Source organism: Heptranchias perlo, chromosome 8 (genome assembly GCF_035084215.1).
Source record: "Heptranchias perlo isolate sHepPer1 chromosome 8, sHepPer1.hap1, whole genome shotgun sequence".
In the NCBI taxonomy this organism is placed as follows: domain Eukaryota; kingdom Metazoa; phylum Chordata; class Chondrichthyes; order Hexanchiformes; family Hexanchidae; genus Heptranchias; species Heptranchias perlo.
In genome coordinates, this window is record NC_090332.1 from 33,465,536 (window position 1) to 33,485,051 (window position 19,516).

Here is a 19,516-nt window from a genome sequence, read left to right on the forward strand (position 1 = left end):
TTTACTGTGCCAGATTGGAATGCAGGTATAAACTGGCAGCCTTTACTTAATACTCCTCTAAATGCTTGAATTGTAATGATTTAATTACTACTTTAAACCCAAGTGCACATCACAGCTTCCAGCATATCAAACAGTGCCTTTGTAATAAGGTTTTGCTAAACCTAAAGATGTCATTCCAAATGTCCCGGTCCTCATGTGTAGAGTGCTTATAATATATGGTAGTTTTATCACAGGAGAAATTTGGAGCTTCCATATTTTTTTGTACTTCTATTTATTCCTTCAAAGCCTTTCTGCCTCCACACTGTTCTCTTGGGAGAGCAACACATCCAGGGCTGAGAGCTTTTCCTGGGTACCATCAAAGATATTCTGTATTAGACGATAACTAAAGACAACGTGCTTTGTAGTGTGGTATAGGCCTTTACATTAGTTCTTCCCCCACTAACAAAAGGATACTGTTTATCTAACAGGTTTGAACGGATCAGACAAGACTAGTAACACTCTAGAGTATCTTTATATTTTAATGTTAAATGAAACTGAGATTTAAATCTGGGTTCTGTGAATGGTGATCCAATACTCTACCAATAAAGTTAGCAAATTGCTCAATTCAAAATAATTTTACTCTACAATATGGCCAAAGCATAGGAAATAGTGCTGGCTAACATGGATAAATGGCAAGTAAGTACTTCTGTAAAATGAATATTCATTAAACTATTTTTGTATTATAGAGCGTATGCACAATTTAAAACAGATCCATTTACTGCAAAGCAATAAAGAGATCCTTATTTACCTCCTGTGTTTCACATACTGGGTGGTAACAAAGCTTCAGGAAAATTCCTTTTGGGATCACTCAAAGTTTACACAAGGTATACAATATAGTGATAAAATCACTTTACATTTGAAAAAGAACAGATTAGCATCAGACCTTCATGAGGCACAAGTGACACTGCTGCTGAGAACAGAGTTTAGACTGTTTATTTTTAAAATTTTAACCTTTCGCCTGACCCTTTCACGCCCGTCAGGAGTTTGGGGGGGGGGGGGGGGGGGGTGTGAGGGGAGCGGGTTAAAAGTGAAGCCTCAGATTCTACTTGGCATTTTAGTCATACACACTGCAATGGACATTGATCAATGGCACAGGGCTTATGAGCCTTCTTCATTGAAAGTTCATTAGCACAATTAATGTATATGCACGGATACATTTGGAGATTAATTTGTGTTAACACAATAGCATATAAACAGATTATCTGAATTTGCTGAACAAACTCGAGACTTGTTACACAATCTCCTACTCTGGTTCATTCTAACTCAGGAGCTCCTTATCTCCCCCAGCTGTTCCTTCCTCCTAGATCTTCAGGCTTTTAAAATCCAAGCCTGGCATCACCTAATCACTACTCCCTGGTTCACGAAGTCTTCTCTTATTCTGTTCAAAGTTAGTTTTATATTACATAATAAGATGGCAATAAATAGATTAGATCTGATTCTTGTAGATGTGCACTGTGTCATTTCATTTTTTTTTAAAGATATGGGACAGGATTTTAACAGGGGAAAAAACAGGTGGGTTGGGGGCGGGGGCATTGAAAATTGCAATAATTTCAGACCCGCTCCCAACCCGCCCATTTCCGGATTTCAATGGAGCGGGACGAGGGGCGGGTGACCTTTTATGAAAGGTTATGCAATTTCAACCCCTGGGGGCCGGGATTCCCGGGCCTTCTCCTTCATGCCACTTGAGAGGAGGCGAGAAGGCCCTAAACTGCAGGCAGGTGCCTTTCTGGCACAGCTTGTGGACCTGGAGGAGCAGGAGTGCTTCCCGCAAACCCAACAAGCCTACCTGCAGCAAGCCCCCACATCGATCGGCGACACCCCGCAACGATCGCACCCCCCACCCCCCACCAACAATTGTGGACCTCCGCGATGACCCTCGATCCTGACCCCCCCCCCCCCCCTCGGTGACTGAACCGCCTGGTGACTGACACTCGATCGCTCCCCTCATGACCCCCGATTCCCCCTCCCCTCCCCCGCCGATGACTGACCTTCTCCCCACCCCCCACTAACTGACCCTCCCCCGTGACCCCCCCGAAGCGCCCATGACCACCCATGCCCCTGTATTCATACAATCTAAGACTTACCTAAGACTTACCTGAACACTTAGCTTTTCACATCCTCTTCCTTGCTCTGCTCCCGTCCAACTGAGACCAGCCTGTCAATCAGGCCGGCCTGTTCGTCAGGAAACCCACAAATAAAAACTAAAAGGCGTCCTTACGTCAAAATCGTAAGGTCGTCCGGGAAACCGATACTTACCAGTTTCCCGTCCGCGATTCGACCCCCCCATCCCCTTCCCGGCTCAAAGTCAAAACCCTGGCCATGGTCCTTTTTAATTAATTTGTTTTCCTGTTGCCAAAAAGCAGAGCCACATGAACCAGGCAATTATGGAATTCAGTCCTGTTAACACACTTAAAAAGGTTGTTACTGCTATCCAGCAACCCCTGCTGGAAGTACATGTGTGTATGCAGGTAAGGACAGGATCAACAACAACAACAACTTGCACTTATATAGCACCTTTATGATGCTCCTTGCACTGGAGTGGTACTGTCAAGGTTCACACATGAATAACGGCAATTGAAGAGGTGTACATATAATTTTAATTAAGCTGCCTGGCAATGAAACAGTTAAAACTAAAATGCTGAAATAACCTGTGCTTAGCGTAGCTACTGAAATCCTAGGTAATGTCTTTAAATGAATTTAGTAAGAATGCTTTGCTGAGATAAGCTGCTCATGGTCGACCAGTCTTACCTTAATCAATGTAGCTCTGGACAATACCTGTCTCTTAAAGAAATTAGCCTGTTAAGATAAGCCGCTTATGGCTGATCGGCCTGGTTTCCTTCCAGTCTAAACTCATTCAGCTGACAATAACCAATCACTGTATCTTCCCTGACCTTGGTTATTTTGGAAAAGCGTCACCTTTCGAGGTTCCAGGTGCAAGAGTCGGGCTGGTACCAATTATAAGTGCAGGTGATTGTAAGAGGTCAGTAGGAGAGGAAGAAGTTACAAAGAAGGAAACACCCAAGCAGGTCGAGCACCTCTACTCAGAAGAGAACGGGGTAATTCCGTTCTGTTCATATGACTATGGCTTGAGCGTTGTAAATTATTTAATTTGTGCTTGGTTTGATCACCTCAATAAAGAACTCATCACAGTCAGGATCCTGCCGCGCTCGCCAGATTTGTAATAAATCCGACCCTGACACCTTGTGCATGGTGAAGAGTTCTTCATTGAGGTGATCAAACCAAGCACAAATTAAAACGATTACAACCTTTAAGCCATAGTCATAAGAACGGAACAAAATTACCCCGTTCTCTTCTGAGTAGATGCGCGACCTGCTTGGGTGTTTGCTTCTTCTTTGTAGCTGCTTCTTTTCCTACTGACCTCGTACAATCACCTGCACTTATACTGGTCTTGTAATTGGTACCAACCTGACCCTCGCACCTGGAGGCTTGAAATGTGACCAAAATAAAGACCAACACACACCTTCTGAATACTGCAGCAAAGGCAAGATGGAGTCTTCAGAGATGATGTGCTTTTCAGCTGCACCATGTTGGGCACACAGTGATATATGAAAGTTAGATCTTAGTCATGCATGCTAAGTGAATATTGCTAATAAATGATGCATTTGGAATGTAAAAGTTAAATATACAATTAAAATTTAATATAAAATGTGCACTACCATACCAGTACCAAATTTTCCCAGCTTGTATCCCCCACCCCCAAAGCATCCAGGTCAGGAGATGATGCCGATCTACAGGATTTCCAATGCAACTGCTCTTGATGGTTCCGTAATGGAGGTCAGATGAAGGCCTCCCTGCTGAGAGCAGAAAGCTAAAATGATGTGGAGACCTAACAATCTAGGAAAACCCTTAAGAAGCAAGAGATTTCTGTGTTATTTTTCCACATTATCCAATTTGGGAAGTACTTTCCAGTGAAAATACTCCTTCTTGATGTTATCATTGTCTTTAATTGTTTTGCCAAGAATCATTTTGTTTTTTTAATCAATATAAAAGATATATATAAGGTATGCATATATTTGTGTGGAATAAATCACATTCTGGCTGGGTTGAATTTTTTGGGGTTTGGTTTTTGGTATAATTTTGTGTTAATGCAGGGGAATTATGGTTTGAATAAGACATTCTGTTCTCTAGTATTACCATATAAACACTATAAAAATGCAAGTTCTTTCTTTCTTCTTTCTTACCATTCCTGAAGCTGCTGAAAACATACACACATATAAAGAGAATTCAATTTTTTTTCAAAAAAAGAATATTAAAATGTGCGTTTAATCTGGACAAAATGTTATTGCATTCTAACTAGAGCTTATTTAGTGCATGCATCAGCAAATGATCAGTAGAGAATTCCTTGTACACAAGATGGGACCCAAACCCGTGAAAAACTTTCAATGGAAAACTGGTTCCATTAAAGACCTGACAATTCCTAATGTGGCTTGAGCAGGGATTATGTGAGCAATTTTACGATTTTTCCTATTGACAGTAAAGCTTTTACAGAATTTATGGTATCTTTGAAGCATTCAATTCTTGCTCAGGGTGGGATTTATTGAACAACTGAATATATGACAGGAAGAGGCCATTTAGCCCCTTGAGCATGTTCCGTCATTCTATTAGCCATGGCTGATCTGCACCTCAACTCCACTCTATTTACTTGCCTTTGTTCCATATCCCTCGATACCCTTACCTAACAAAAATCTATCAATATCTGTCTTGAAAATTTCAATCCACAGCATTTTGGGGACAGATTGATCAAATTGCACACATTTCAAAAATCTGTTTAATTTATTTTCCAAAGTCTGTGCAAAGCCACACATTGCACATACAGAACAAAAAGTAGCTTAAATTATGCTATCTCACTTGGGATGCCCGACAAGAAGCGATGTCATCCCTTGATGGTAAATGTTGCAATAATGCAACCCGGTTTCTTCCACACAAGACACTTGATAGATTTTTGTTTTGTAAGGAATCTACTGAAAATAACTAAATTGAATGGTAAGTTAAAGGTGAGTTAGGAAATCTTCTTAAATTGAACAAAATAAAGACCAACACACACCTTCTGCATACTGCAGCAAAAGCAAGATGGAGTCTTCAGAGATGATGTGCTTCTTCAGTTGCACCATGTTGGGCACACAGTGGGGAATGATGGTCTTTCTGTTCCTGCTGCACTCGCTGCTTTTCCTGAGACTCTGACAGAGAACGGAAAAGGTCAGTTGTATCCTCTGCTGCTTTAGAACATGCTGTGCTCCGCACTTATCCACTAGACTAATCTATGTGTGCTATTCTGTGCTTAGGAAAACCAGTTAGTCCTCTTCATCTTCTGCTCGGTGCCCTAAGCTCCCCAAGGCCTAACTGATGGCACTTGGCTGCTTTCCAACACACTGAGGATGGCGCTGAGCTGCCATTAAAATCAATTACATGGGTCAACGTTTTTATTAGTCTCTCTCTCAACTAAGTCATCAGAATAATACGTTATTTTCCTCACAGAACAAATGCAACAGTGAATCACATAGAAAACTACACAGGCTAATCAAAGGTTAGTGTGATTTTTCAAGCTGTAGACTGTGCGAGCATGTTCTGAGCTTTATCAATTTAATATTCTTTAACACACAAAAGTATTGACCAATAAATTCTTTTGAAAGGCAATTTCATACAATTTTTTTTATACAGGCAAGTTCATGGCCTGGAAATTTGGGCGCACTCGGGGGACAGGGAACGATCCCTGCATCTGAACAGTGAGATCAGAGGCGCCCCTGATATTGGGCCTTGGATTTAGTGTAATACTGCCGGCGTGGCACAACAGCACACTGACGAAGACTAGAGAAGAGTAGAGCAAAATCTAATCTCGACGGCTCTCGGGTAAGTGGGTTCGGGGATGGGGGAGCGAGACAGCAGAGGGCCAGGGGTCAGGGCTGCGGGTTGGGATTGGGTCAGGGGCGAAGAGAGATTGGGGGGCAGATATTATGGGGTTGGGTCTGGGAGCGTGGACGATCAGAGTCGGGACTGGGAGCGTGGGCGAACAGGGTCGGGGTTGGGAGCGTGGGTGATCGGGGGTCAGGTTAGGAAGCCGGTGGTGGAGTACAGGATCAGGGGTCGCGAGGGGTGGCAATTGGGAGGGTGGTTAAATATGGGGTTGGGAGGAGCATTCATGTTCCTCACGGTTCCACATTCAGTTAAGTTACTTACATTCTATGTTGCAGGAAATCCCTAGGGCTGGTTTCCCTAATATAGTCCGCGATGGCGGTGGCTGCCTCAGGGTAAACCAATCTTGGAGAGGGGACCTTAAGATGGCATTAGGCCCCTTATTTGCATATACAAAGGGTCCAACGCCTGCTTCAGGCATAGGTGAAGGACGCCTGTTGTTTGTCCTTATCCAATATGGAGGGTGACGCATTCTGGCCGGAACAGTGTGCGTGTTTCCTGCCCGCCATTTTGAGGCCTTATGTATACACGTAGCGCCTAATAAAAGGACACTGTGCGATGCAATTTCTAGGCCTATGTGTTTTTAAACTTTTTATCCTCCACTAGATCAAATGCTCCAGGCCAGACTTTTCAAAAGCAATCAGCTGGCCAGAAGAGCACTAATTCGGGCTAGCTGTGATACAGGAGCATAATAATTTTCAGCCCATAGTTGTTACAGTTCTACAGGACACTCCACTAGTAGTGTAACAGAAAACTTACGCAGCTCAGGTAGCAGGCAGGGCTGCATCTTAAAACAATGGTCACGTGTCTGAAGCAATGCTACAACTAGATTGTAGTGCCACGGAGAGTACCAAATATTCAATTTTAGTTCATTAAATAGAACAGAAAAATTTTCAACACAAAGTTCTCCCCATATTTGTAAACATCAGCCAGTACCCATAATCATTTTTAGGGCTGTTTGCAAAATATTGGTGAATAGGCTTCCCTATCCTTTACCATCCGAGCCACCGGGGCATCTTATTCACCAATATTTATCTACTGACCAGAAAAGCCCCAGTTTTCATCCCTGGTCTGCACTCAGATAGCTGATCTCAGCTGGGGCATCAATAGGGACACTACAATTGGCATCTTTAGTCTGGGCTATGGAGAGCAAAAAAAAAAATCAGTTGGGTTTCTGCTCCTGGTCGCTATTCAATAACTCCTGCTGAAAAGTGAGTATCGTTAATGTTCAAGTAGCCTGCTGACACTCACAGTCTAAACTAACATGTAAAGATTGTCCACCTGAGCCAGGTACCAGAGAGTGCCTAGTTAAACAATGCTCTGGCATGAGTCAGACTTTCTTATTTACACCTGTTCCTCAGTGTAACTTGGCTGTAATGTGATGGAAACTTCTTTAGGAGCTGCTCCATCGGCTTCCCACTCTCCTCGCCATTTCCAGAATTTTCTACTTGAAATTATGATTTTGGGGGGTGGGGGGGGGGGGAAGCATACAATATATATCTGCTCATATATGGACAGGCATGTTGTAATCTGTGCAAATGACAGAAATACGACATCAAGCGCAAGGTGTTTTCTTTTCAAAAATTAAAAATGTTACAGTGAAACCTGTAAACTAAGGACACCTAATGGACATGCATCAGGTGCCCTTATTTTGAAATTGATCATTGTAAACCAGATGAGCCAAATATCCCGGGATTGGCTGCATCTCCTGCAGCAATCCTTTTTTTCGGCCTCACCTGTGATCAGTCCTAATTCTGGAGCCCTGCCAGTGGGATGTGACTTCAGTTCATTTTCTGCTTATTGCGTTTCCCAGTTTATTACTATCCCAGGATACTTTTCCATTGAGGTAGGATGTCCTGATCCTAGGATATGCTACATTGGAAGCCTGCACAGGGGGAGGTGGCTGCTGTGGAGCCCGAGTGCCTGGGAGATCCCAGCCAAATTGTTGGGGGGGTGGAATTAATATCCAACAATTAATATCCTTTATTTGTGGTTTCGCACCAGCAGCACTTGTGTGAGTAAGTTCAAAGAACCAGGTGGCCACCCTGAGCAGGTGAAGAGGGGAAACCGAGGACAGGAAAAGGGGGAAATCAGTCTCTCTATCTCTCCCTGCAGCCCCCATTTCCCCCTCTCCCCTGTCTCCCCCTCATTCCCCAGTGTCCCTGTCTCCCCCTCATTCCCCAGTGTTCCTGTCACCCGCTCATTCCCCATTCTCCAGTGTCCCTGTTTCCCACTCATTCCCCATTCTCCAGTGTCCCTGTTTCCCTCCCTCCCCCGTTCCCCAGTGTCCTGAGCTCCCATTCCCCAGTGTACCCGTCTCCCCCGGTCTCCCTCCCTCCCCCATTCCCCCGGTCTCCCTCCCTCCCCCATTCCCCCGGTCTCCCTCCCTCCCCCATTCCCCCGGTCTCCCTCCCTCCCCCATTCCCCCGGTCTCCCTCCCTCCCCCATTCCCCCGGTCTCCCTCCCTCCCCCATTCCCCCGGTCACCCTCCCTCCCCCATTCCCCCGGTCACCCTCCCTCCCCCATTCCCCCGGTCACCCTCCCTCCCCCATTCCCCCGGTCACCCTCCCTCCAACTCTTGAGCCCCTGCGATTTCAGGCCACCCCCCACAATTTCAGGTCCCCTGATTTCCATCCTTTCCCCCCGCCCCTGAGCCAGTCGCGGCTCTCTGCGTGTGACGACACTGAGCAGCAGCCAGTGACAATTTCTGTGGAAAAGGCGTGGAATGATTCTGTTTAAAATTAATGCGGTTTAACCTTGTTCTGACTCCCGACGCCAGGCTAATACTTAGTCATTATTTACGGTACCTCACAAGTATTTTTCATGTGGATGCACTGCCGCAGGAAATTTAAATCGCTCATCTCCCAGGCTGCTGGAGGCAGTGCTTGGGTTAGGAAACCCTGATTCTGGGAAACTCCTGGGCATTCCGGGAAGGTTAGGGACCCTATGACTATTATGATGTTGCACGGTGCACTTCCCGGCTTTTGTGGAATGGGGAGTTCTCTACCCAGCATCCATAGCGGCAGAGAACCCACTCTATCCCTGGGATAGAGCTGTGCAAGCATTCAATCCCAGATATAGAGCGGTTTCTCTGTCGCTATGGATGCTGGGTAAAGAGATCTCCATTCCACAAAGGCCGTTTCTTTCACCCGCTGCTGCCTCGTGCTTACCTGCATGTCCCCTGTTTTAAGTTGTAAACGAACTTGGCGCATTGAAGGCTGTCCTTAGTTCGTAATTTGCATGTGTCCATGGTTTCAAGGTGCAGCTTGTACCTATTATAATGTAAGTTATTTGAGACTGTCAATAAGTGTCCGTTTTTTGCAGGTGTCTGTTTTTTGGGGGTGTCTGTACAGGTTTCACTATATTTATCTTTTTTTGGCAGACACCGAGGCTACCAGCCAAGTTGCCCACAAATCCTGCCGCAGCCATTTTCCACCTGCCACACCCACCAGATGAGTTCCCTCGTAAAAGCCGGGGAGGATGCCAAAAATATGCAGTGGGTGGAACTCTCAGCCTACTGCACTTCTGCCAGTAGAATGGCTATGCAGAAAATCTATGCCAGCACCTTTTGGAGATGAGAACTGAAAGATGGTGGGGGTGAATATAATAATAAATATATATATATATACACACAGAGTTATATACATATGCACATGAAGGGTTTTCATTTAGCAATCATTAAATATAACTATGACTTTAGGAAGCCAGTTTGGAAACATGCTGGAAATCTACAATTATTCCAAATACTTAACCAACTGAATCCCGAAACAAACAGAACCATTCTATGATTTTGGCCACGACACTATACACTAATTGGGATTTCTTTTGATTATATAGTAAAAGTGTTCTATTTACATTAGTTGTGTACCAACTTCATTATTTCATTTTGTTACTGACAAATTAGTAATTCACTGCAGCACAAAAATGCCATCTAGAATGAGTTACCAAAACAAAGAATGGGCAGGGGAGGAGATTTATTTTAGTCTCGTCAAGCATTAAGTACAGCACAAGTTGAACAGAGTCCAGAGGTCCCCACCAGCTTGCTGCAATAACACACCTTATTCCTAAATTCAGTAGAGCACCCCCTATCTCACTAGCATGACATTTCCACTGCTCAAACCAGTCATCCTTATGGCATCTTTGTATGAAATTGCCCAATTAGTGTCAATTAGTGATGAATTATGGGCAGTTTTCTGCTGCTGGGAATGGGCTGAGACTGCCCAAACTAATTTCACTTAGGATAACAGCTGTCAAGAAAAGAGTCAGAGATAGAAACAAGGCTTCTATCCCATCTGCCTGAGCTGTATTTAAATCTGCGTTCTACAGGTGAAAGGGCAATGCTTTAACCAGGGGCTCGAATTTAGCAGGCCTGCGGGTTCCCAGCGGGTGGTCCTCCGGGAGCGTGGTCAACACGCTCGGCGAAATTAGTGGGTTGCCCGCGCGATCGTAGCAGGCAACACACTAATAGGAATCAATTACCTGCTCCTCCGGGGTCCACGGCGCTGGTCTGCGCGTCGGGCGGGCTGCGCATGCGCAGTACGATCTGTCAGCTGGAGGCTCTCTAGTTAAAGGGGCAGTCCTCCACTGACAGATGCTGCAACCAATGGGACAAATTGCAGCATGGAGCAGCCCAGGGGGAAGGCTGCTCCCAGTTTAATGATGCCTCACCCCAGGTATCATCAGATGGGGTGAGGAGGAGGGGGAGGACACAGATCTTCCCCCCGGCGGGCGGGAGGAAGCGGCCTGCCTCTGCCACCAAGGCCTGGCTCGAGGTGGCAGAGGGGGTCACCTGCGCCACCAACATATCGCCCACCTGCCTACAGTGCAGGAGGCGCTGCAATGACCGCAGTAGGTCAGCCACAGTGAGAACACAAAGTCTTTCCCCTACACTCCGTCTGCCACAACACTGCCCCCACCCCACATCTCCTTCGGCACCGCCAACACTACTCTGTCACATCACTCTTCTTACCCACTCAAACCCCATCCTCATCTTACCTCCACCTACTCACCTCGCCAGTACTCATCCTGCCACTAACACGCGACCCAATCCTCATACAATCTCATTGCTCCATCCCATACTCAACCTCTCGTGCATCTCCCTCACGGCCAGCCTCACTCAACCTGCCACCACCTGTGCTGCAGCCACAGGGCATGCATCACATATGTGCAGTAGGCAGCGTAAGGCAAACGTGTCGTGAGCATGAAGGGGGTGCACAAGGGTGTCTGAGGGTTTGTCCTGGGTGTTACCTATATTGAATTTCAGAGCAACAAACAGCACACAACATATTGACACCACCACTGCCATGTCTCCGCGAATCCTGTCCGTTGTGTCCAATAATGCCCGCTCCTGGGTATCACTATGAGGACCCACCACTGATGCCACCCATCGTGTTACTGCAGAGTAGGTGCAGGTGTATTTGCAGGGCTCTTCCGCGCAGACGACTGAGAGACATCGGCGGTGTAGCCGGCTGCACCCTGGAAGGATGCGGAGGAGAAGTTGTGGAGGTCAGTGGTGACTTTGACAGCGACAGGTAAGCAGTTGGTGCTGGGGCCAGCCAGGAGCAGCTCGGCATGAAAGAGCCTGCAGATCTCCACGACTACATGTCGAGCGAATCTGCGCCTCCGTGTGCACTGCTGCTCGAAGAGGTCCGGGGAGCTGCGCCTCGGTCTGTGGACCCTGCGGCGAGGGTAGTGCCCTCTGCGATGCGTCTCTCCCTGCGGTAGCCCTCCCTCCTGCTGTGCAGGTGGGCGTGCAACAACACCGTGTTGGGGGGGCTCCACGTCTCTGCGGCGGACGGCGTGGACTGTGAGGCTGCTGGGGCTGGTCATGCTGTTCGTCCTCCGAGGGTGTCCACGCACCACCCATCTGGCAGGTGTTGGTCTGAGGGGTTGTGCAGGGTAGGTGGGTGGTTCCTCGCACTAGGGCTGCGGTTTCGTGTCGGTCTGTCCTCTGGCTTGGCGGGGGGTGGTGGAGGGCAGGGGTTGCCCTATGTGACGCGGTGGCCTCCTGCGTGGGTGAGGGCTCTCCCCCGTGGAGTGCACCTTGGCACCTGCCACAGGCTGCTGGCTGCAACACGCCTGGTTGGAGAGAGACTATTTCCCCCAGTGTGGGAAACTCACTGCCTTGAACCTAAAATCCCACACTTCCTCTTTTGACAGCTGCTTCAGCTCATTAACTGATCTCAACAAGCAAGGTAAGTACTCTCAAGTGGAACCCCGCTGGCTTTAATTGCCTGCGGGATTCCCACCAGCGGGGCTTGCGCGTGCAGCCCCGCACGTCAGTGCGGTACCCGGAAGTGGGCGGGATTTCGGCGCGATCCGGTCACGTGACCGGATATCGGGATTTTCGGGGCCCCCCCGCTGGAAACCCGCAGATAACCCGACGCGAAAATCGAGCCCCAGGTCTCACTTCCACCTTCCCCCACGCAAAAAAAAATCTAAATTATGCTTGGTTCAGCTAAGTGCTTATCCTGAGTTCCTTTCTTATAAACACAATGGATAATATTTTGTTGTGTGTACAATTAAAGAAAAAATAATTTTATTATAAACCTCCCCCGTTTAGCAAACAAAATTCTCTAACTTTTCAAACTTCTAAAATATAACCCAATGGAGTTTAATTGTTTTAGAACTTACTCCACTGCACATATCATACATAAGTTACATAAAGAAAGAACTTGCATTTATAAGAACTAGGAGAGGCAATATAAACTGGAGGGTGCAATTCTAAAAGGGGTACAGGAACAGAGATCTGGGGGTATATGTACACAAATCATTGAAGGTGGCAGGGCAGGTTGAGAAAGCGGCTAAAAAAAGCATATGGGATCCTGGGCTTTATAAATAGAGGCATAGAGTACAAAAGCAAGGAAGTCATGATGAACCTTTGTAAAGGTTCGGCCACAACTTCAATTTTGAGTCCAGTTCTGGGCACCGCACTTTGGGAAAGATGTGAAGGCCTTGGAGAGAGTGCAGAAAAGGTATACTAGAATGATTTCAGGGATGAGGGACTTTAGTTACGTGCATAGACTGGAGAAGCTGGGGTTGTTCTCCTTGGAACAGAGAAGGTTGAGAGGAGATTTGATAGACGTATTCAAAATCATGAAGGGTCTAGACAGAGTAGATAGAGAGAAACTGTTCCCATTCGCGGAAGGGTCAAGAACCAGAGGACATAGATTTAAGGTGATTGGCAAAAGAACCAAAGGTGACATGAGGAAAAACTTTTTTACGCAGCAAGTGGTTATGATCTGGAATGCACTGCGTGAGGGGGTGGTGGAGGCAGATTCAATCATGGCCTTCAAAAGGGAACTGGATAAGTACTTGAAAAGAAAAAATTTGCAGGGCTACGGGGAAAGGGCGGGGGAGTGGGACTAGCTGGATTGCTCTTGCATGGAGCCGGCATGGACTCGATAGGCCGAATGGCCTCCTTCTGTGCTGTAACCTTTCTATGATATAGTGCCTTTCACAACCTAAAGAAGTCTCAAAGTGCTTTACAGGCAATGAAGTACTTTTGAAGCATATTCACTGATGTAATGTAGGAAACATGGCATCCAATTTGCACACTGCAAGGTCCCACAAACAGCAATGAGAAAATGACCAAATAATCTGTTTTAGTGATGTTGGATGAGGAGTGAATATTGGGCAGGACACTGTGAGAACTCCCCTGCTCTTCTTCAAAATAGTGCCGGGGGGGCAGACAGGGCTTCGGTTTAACGTCTCATCCGAAAGACACCACCTCTGGCAGTGCATCACTCCCTCAGTACTGCACTGAAGTGTCAACCTAGATTATGTGCTTAAGTCTCTGGAGTGAGACTTGAAACAATGAACACACCAAGCCATCTATGTGATTAGTCCATCCGTTCTCATCTGGGCTGTTAAGAGAGCAAGTGACTACAGCATGGAAAAGTTGCAAACAGTCTGGCTGTACTATTTTCTGTCTTTGGGCAAACAGGTTCCCACTAGCAATCAGCTTGAAAAAGCACAAGGTGTCTGAGCTGCAAAAGAGCCTGCAGTTTCTCTCACTTGCTTTTAATATTGCAGAAGTACAGCTGAGGCAAGGAGGGGGGACAAGGATTTGAAAAATGGCACACTGGGACTACTCACACAAACAAAAATAACTTAAAAGTAAAGTTACATTTTTAGAATTCAGCCATGAAATAGCGATGATTTTAAAATTTTAAAAAGCTGCTTACTTTTAAAATGAAGGTCTCCTGTGTTCTGGAATCCAACACAAGTAAAACCTTCAGAAACAAATACAAACACACATTAAAAATCAGGTCTTTGTCAACAAAGAATAAGCAGTACATTGGTGTACACATTTATCCCAATGTCAAACCAGTTTGAAAGTTGCATTTAAAATCAATTCAGTTAAATCAGGGCACCTACTAGAATCATAGAGAACCAAAATCTGACCCCTAAAAAAGCACCTTAAAAAGGAAAAGAAAAAAACACTGGGCAAACGGTTTTACTGTCTCCTCTCCTCTCTCTTCCCCTTTACTCCTATAGCCTGAGAATATTTACAGTGTGCTGACACAAAGAAAGCACATCTGTGAATTTTTTTTTAATTGGCCATCGGCAGATAGTTTTCCCAAACAGGTGTTTTATAAATGACTGTAAATCAGCCCCTGGAAACACCTCCTCCAAGGCAGGCGAAACCAATGATAATATAATTAGAGCCAGATACATCAGGCGAGTAGATAGTCTCCATCTGTTCAATGTCATATTTAATCACTTTTACTTCTTTAAATCTGCAGCAACTGAGCTTTCATAAACTTACTTACTAAATCATGAATATTTGCACTGCCAAGTCCTGTGGTAGCAGAGTTACAACAGCATGGAATACAGCTGGGTTGTATCTGACCCAACTGGTGGTCTATGATGTAAACAGAAATGCAGTATTTTGCATTTTAATTATTTATCTTCCACAGTAAATGCTTTCTACAGGGGGTGACAAATGTCTTTACAAAACCTGTTAACATTTTACCACGAGTGGGTTCTCTCCCTCCCCCCTTCCAGTCATGATGTAAAAATAATTATTTTCCTTAGTCCAATGTATCTGCATGTTATTATAGCAGTTATTTTATATACAGTGCTGAGGATCACTCATTTGTGGGTCCAAAATTTTGGTAGCTGCTTTCCCAGTTTTGATTGCTACCATGACTGAAGAACAAGTCATCATTTAAAAAAGAAAGAATAATTTTAAGAGGTTTTAGGAAGATACTAGCACTGAAGAAAATGTTGATTTTAGAATTACACGTTTTAAAGTTGATTCAGTTACTTTAGGGTGGTTGGGAGACAGTGCAAGGCAACTACTTCTGAAGGTGCTTCTCTAACATAAATGGGCAATGAGGTTGACATCAGTAGACATACTCATTCACTGAGGACTCTTCAGCAGTCTTGGCATTTTAACTGGATCTAGGTTCAGTAATTTCTTTGTCAATTCTCCTGATATCATCAGCATTTCCTGGAGCAGTGACTCAAAGTTCCCATTCTAATTAATGAATAAAGTTTCTTGTAGCACTGGAAGGATTAAGGAGCCATAGTTATCCTGGATGCCTTTTGTTTTTGAATCAAACAGTTGCAAACTTTAACAATCTTCTGTTTAGTTTTCCTTTTCTGCTGATTTTATTTGGGCATTTTCACCATTAAAACCACTTTTAAAAGTCAACCAATTAAAAGTATTATGATTGGCTTTCTACTTATTTCTGTTGACCAGCTCAATTTATAAGATCACTCCCAAATTTCACTAATGTTCCTGCATTTCAAACATTTCCAGTTTTGGTCCCAACTGCAGATTACTAGGATATAAAATGTACATGTGAAAATCAGTGCTATCCCTGATTCAAGCTGTCCTCATTGGAAAGTACTTTATAAGCCTGTATAGAAGTACCTTGAATCTGGACTTAGATTGAAGTGTATGATCCTGAAACGGGGTTTTGAAAACGGAGATGTTTGTGATGCCCCCATGACTAAGATAAGCAGATTTGAATGACCAGCAATTCAAACTTGTGACCTGTTTGACAGGAAAATACTCACATGCTTGTCACAACTCTGAATTTTTCCAATTTATTTTGGCTGTCCTTTTATTCTTTTAGCACTGCCACAAAAAACACAACTCTGCGAAATAGGTGATTAACCCCCCCCCCAGTTCAGAATGTTTCATTACTGCAGGGGACTCAGCTAACAGCCAACAACATAGAACTGATTAGGTTCACTGCAACTAAGCAATGGGGGTACTACATTGGTCTCTATGGCTGTTCAGTGGCCTCTGCTGAACAGAGTTTGTGTGCAGATGCCAGGTGAGGAGAAGAACAGGCTCAGTTGTAAACACTCCATTCTTAACAATCACTGTCGAGGCAGACATATGAAGACAAGCCATTTGGGTAAGTATCAGAGGATAGGTAGCTACCAACATCCATATCGCACTGGTTTCTGGAGAGGAGCAAGAAATGGTGAGAAAATTGGATTTTTTTTAAAAAACTGTTACAGAGAATGGCAGATTTGAGTGCAGGCAAACCTGGGTCTTAACAACAACAACATGCATTTATATAGTGCCTTCAAAGTAGTAAAACGTCCCAAGGCACTTAAATGAATACCGTTTGGATTACAAAAGCAGCAAATTACTGCTATACTTCTAGGCTGCTGCATAATTATCCTTGCAATAAAATAACAGAGCCGATGGTCAACCGGAAGAACTTATGTTCTTCTTTCCATGTGGATAGACATCTATTGTTTACCAATATAAACTAACTCTCTTTGTAAGTTATGGTCAGAAGACACATTTTCAAAATGCAGCAAAAATATGGTTGAATAAATTCTCTTATATGTGCTACTGACTTTAAACCCAATGTCCTAACCAAATACTAGCACAATGTAACTGCCCCAGGAGTCCACCATCTGCTGTCACCTAAAATCCTGTCGGGCATCTTCAATGCACTGGTGCTCAGAGTAAAGAGGCAAAGTGACTAAAGGGAGAAAGTAAACTCCAGTAGAGGATAACTGAGCGTGTATATTCGGAGACAAAAGGACAAATCTAAGGAAGGTCACCAACTAGGACACAATGACCCATTACGTATTATAGCAGACAGTGAACAGTAAGAATAACAATAAAGACAGAGAAAGGAAACAGCAAAGCTTACAAAGAGATTCACTTAGTCTAACATTTACCTTTTTTAAATTAAAAATATTATGTGGCTATGCCATATTTGACTCATATTAATAAAGAACCTGGATATAAGCTTAGCATGGGGCTAAATATTCCAGGCTATAGGATCTTTAGAAAGGACATTGGAAATTTGGAAAAGAGGGGGAGTCGTAAGATTGATTAAAAAAAACAATTACAGCAGTAGAAGTAAGGGATTTCAGTCAGGTTGATCAGGCAGTAGAAACACTGTGGGTAGAGTTAAGGAACCAAAAAGGATGCAAGACTCTGGTGGGAGTTGTCTACACACCTCCTGACAGTAATGATGTAGTGGGGGATGTATAAATACAGAGATCAGGGAAGCATGTAGCAGAAACAATTTAGTTATACTGGGAGATTTTAATTTTCACATAGACTGGGAGAAGCAGAACAGATCAGGTAATAAAGACAATGGGCCTGATTTTAGCAGGCCTGCGGGTTTCCGGCGGGTTGGGTTTCGGGTGCGTGGCCTCCGCGCCCGTTGAAATTAGTGGGTTGCCCGCGCGATCGGAGCAGGCAACACACTAATAGGAATCAATTACCTGCTCCTCCGGGCTCCGCGCTGCTGGTCTGCGTGTCGGGCGGGCTGCGCATGCGCAGTACGATCTGTCAGCTGGAGGCTCTCTAGTTAAAGGGGCAGTCCTCCACTGACAGATGCTGCAACCACTGGAACAAATTACAGCATGGAGCAGCCCAGGGGGAAGGCTGCTCCCAGTTTAATGATGCCTCATCACAGGTATCATCAGATGGGGTGAGGAGGAGGGGGAGGACACAGATCTTCCACCCGGCGGGTGGGAGGAAGCGGCCTGCCTCTGCCACGAAGAAGGACTGGCTCGAGGTGGCAGAGGGGGTCACCTGCGCCACCAACATATCGCCCACCTACCTACAGTGCAGGAGGCGCTGCAATGACCGCAGTAGGTCAGCCACAGTGAGAACACGAAGTCTTTCCCCTACACTCCGTCTGCCACAACACTGCCCCCACCCCACATCTCCTTCGGCACCGCCAACACTACTCTGTCACATCACCCTTCATACCCACTCAAACCCCATCCTCTTCTTACCTCCACCTACTCACCTCGCCAGTACTCATCCTGCCACTAACACGCAACCCAATCCTCATACAATCTCATGGCTCTATCCCATACTCACCCTCTCGTGCATCTCCCTCACGGCTAGCCTCACTCAACCTGCCACCACCTGTGCTGCAGCCACAGGGCATGCATCACATATGTGCAGTAGGCAGCGTAAGGCAAACGTGTCGTGAGCATGAAGTGGGTGCACAAGGGTGTCTGAGGGTTTGTCCTGGGTGATACCTATATTGAATTTCAGAGCAACAAACATCACACATTATATTGGCACCACCACTGCCATGTCTCCGCGAATCCTGTCCGTTGTGTCCAATAATGCCCGCTCCTGGGAATCACTATGAGGACCCACCACTGATGCCACCCATCGTGTTACTGCAGAGTAGGTGCAGGTGTATTTGCAGGGCTCTTCCGCGCAGACGACTGACAGACATCGGCGGTGTACCCGGCTGCACCCTGGAAGGATGCGGAGGAGAAGTTGTGGAGGGCAGTGGTGACTTTGACAGCGACAGGTAAGCAGTTGGTGCTGGGGTCAGCCAGGAGCAGCTCGGCATGAAAGAGCCTGCAGATCTCCACGACTACATGTCGAGCGAATCTGCGCCTCCGTGTGCACTGCTGCTCGGAGAGGTCCGGGGAGCTGCGCCTCGGTCTGTGGACCCTGTGGCGAGGGTAGTGCCCTCTGCGATGCGTCTCTCTCTGCGGTAGCCCTCCCTCCTGCTGTGCAGGTGGGCGTGCAACAACTCCGTGTTGGGGAGCTCCACGTCTCTGCGGCGGACGGCGTGGACTGTGAGGCTGCTGGGGCTGGTCATGCTGTTCGTCCTCCGAGGGTGTCCACGCACCACCCATCTGGCAGGTATTGGTCTGAGGGGGTGTGCAGGGTAGGTGGGTGGTTCCTCGGACTGGGGCTGCGGTTTTGTGTCGGTCTGTCCTCTGGCTTGGCGGGGGGTGGTGGGGGGCAGGGGTTGCCCTATGTGACGCGGTGGCCTCCTGCGTGGGTGAGGGCTCTCCCCCGTGGAGTGCACCTTGGCACCTGCCACAGGCTGCTGGCTGCAACACGCCTGGTTGGAGGGAGACTGTTTCCCCCAGTGTGTGAAACACTCTGCGATGAACGTAAAATCCCACACTTCCTCTTTTGACAGCTGATTCAGCTCATTAAATGACCTCAACAAGCAAGGTAAGTACTCTCAAGTGGAACCCCGCTGGCTTTAATTGCCTGCGGGATTCCCACCAGCGGGGGCCACGCACGCAGCCCCGCACGTCATCGGGGAACCCGGAAGTGGTCGGGACG

The 19,516-nt window shown here is 46.1% G+C and overlaps 1 protein-coding gene across 3 annotated transcripts in view; it reads right to left on the minus strand.

The window, feature by feature from the left end:
- Positions 1-19,516, minus strand: part of rps6kc1 (ribosomal protein S6 kinase polypeptide 1) — a 161,994-nt gene that overhangs the window by 30,896 nt on the left and 111,582 nt on the right. For all 3 annotated transcript variants that reach the window (XM_067988924.1, XM_067988923.1, XM_067988925.1), the window contains 2 exons: positions 14,157-14,204; positions 5,105-5,237 (listed from right to left, as the gene is read on the minus strand). In XM_067988924.1, the coding sequence (XP_067845025.1) occupies positions 5,105-5,237; positions 14,157-14,204 (181 nt within the window). The remainder of the gene's footprint in view (positions 1-5,104; positions 5,238-14,156; positions 14,205-19,516) is intronic.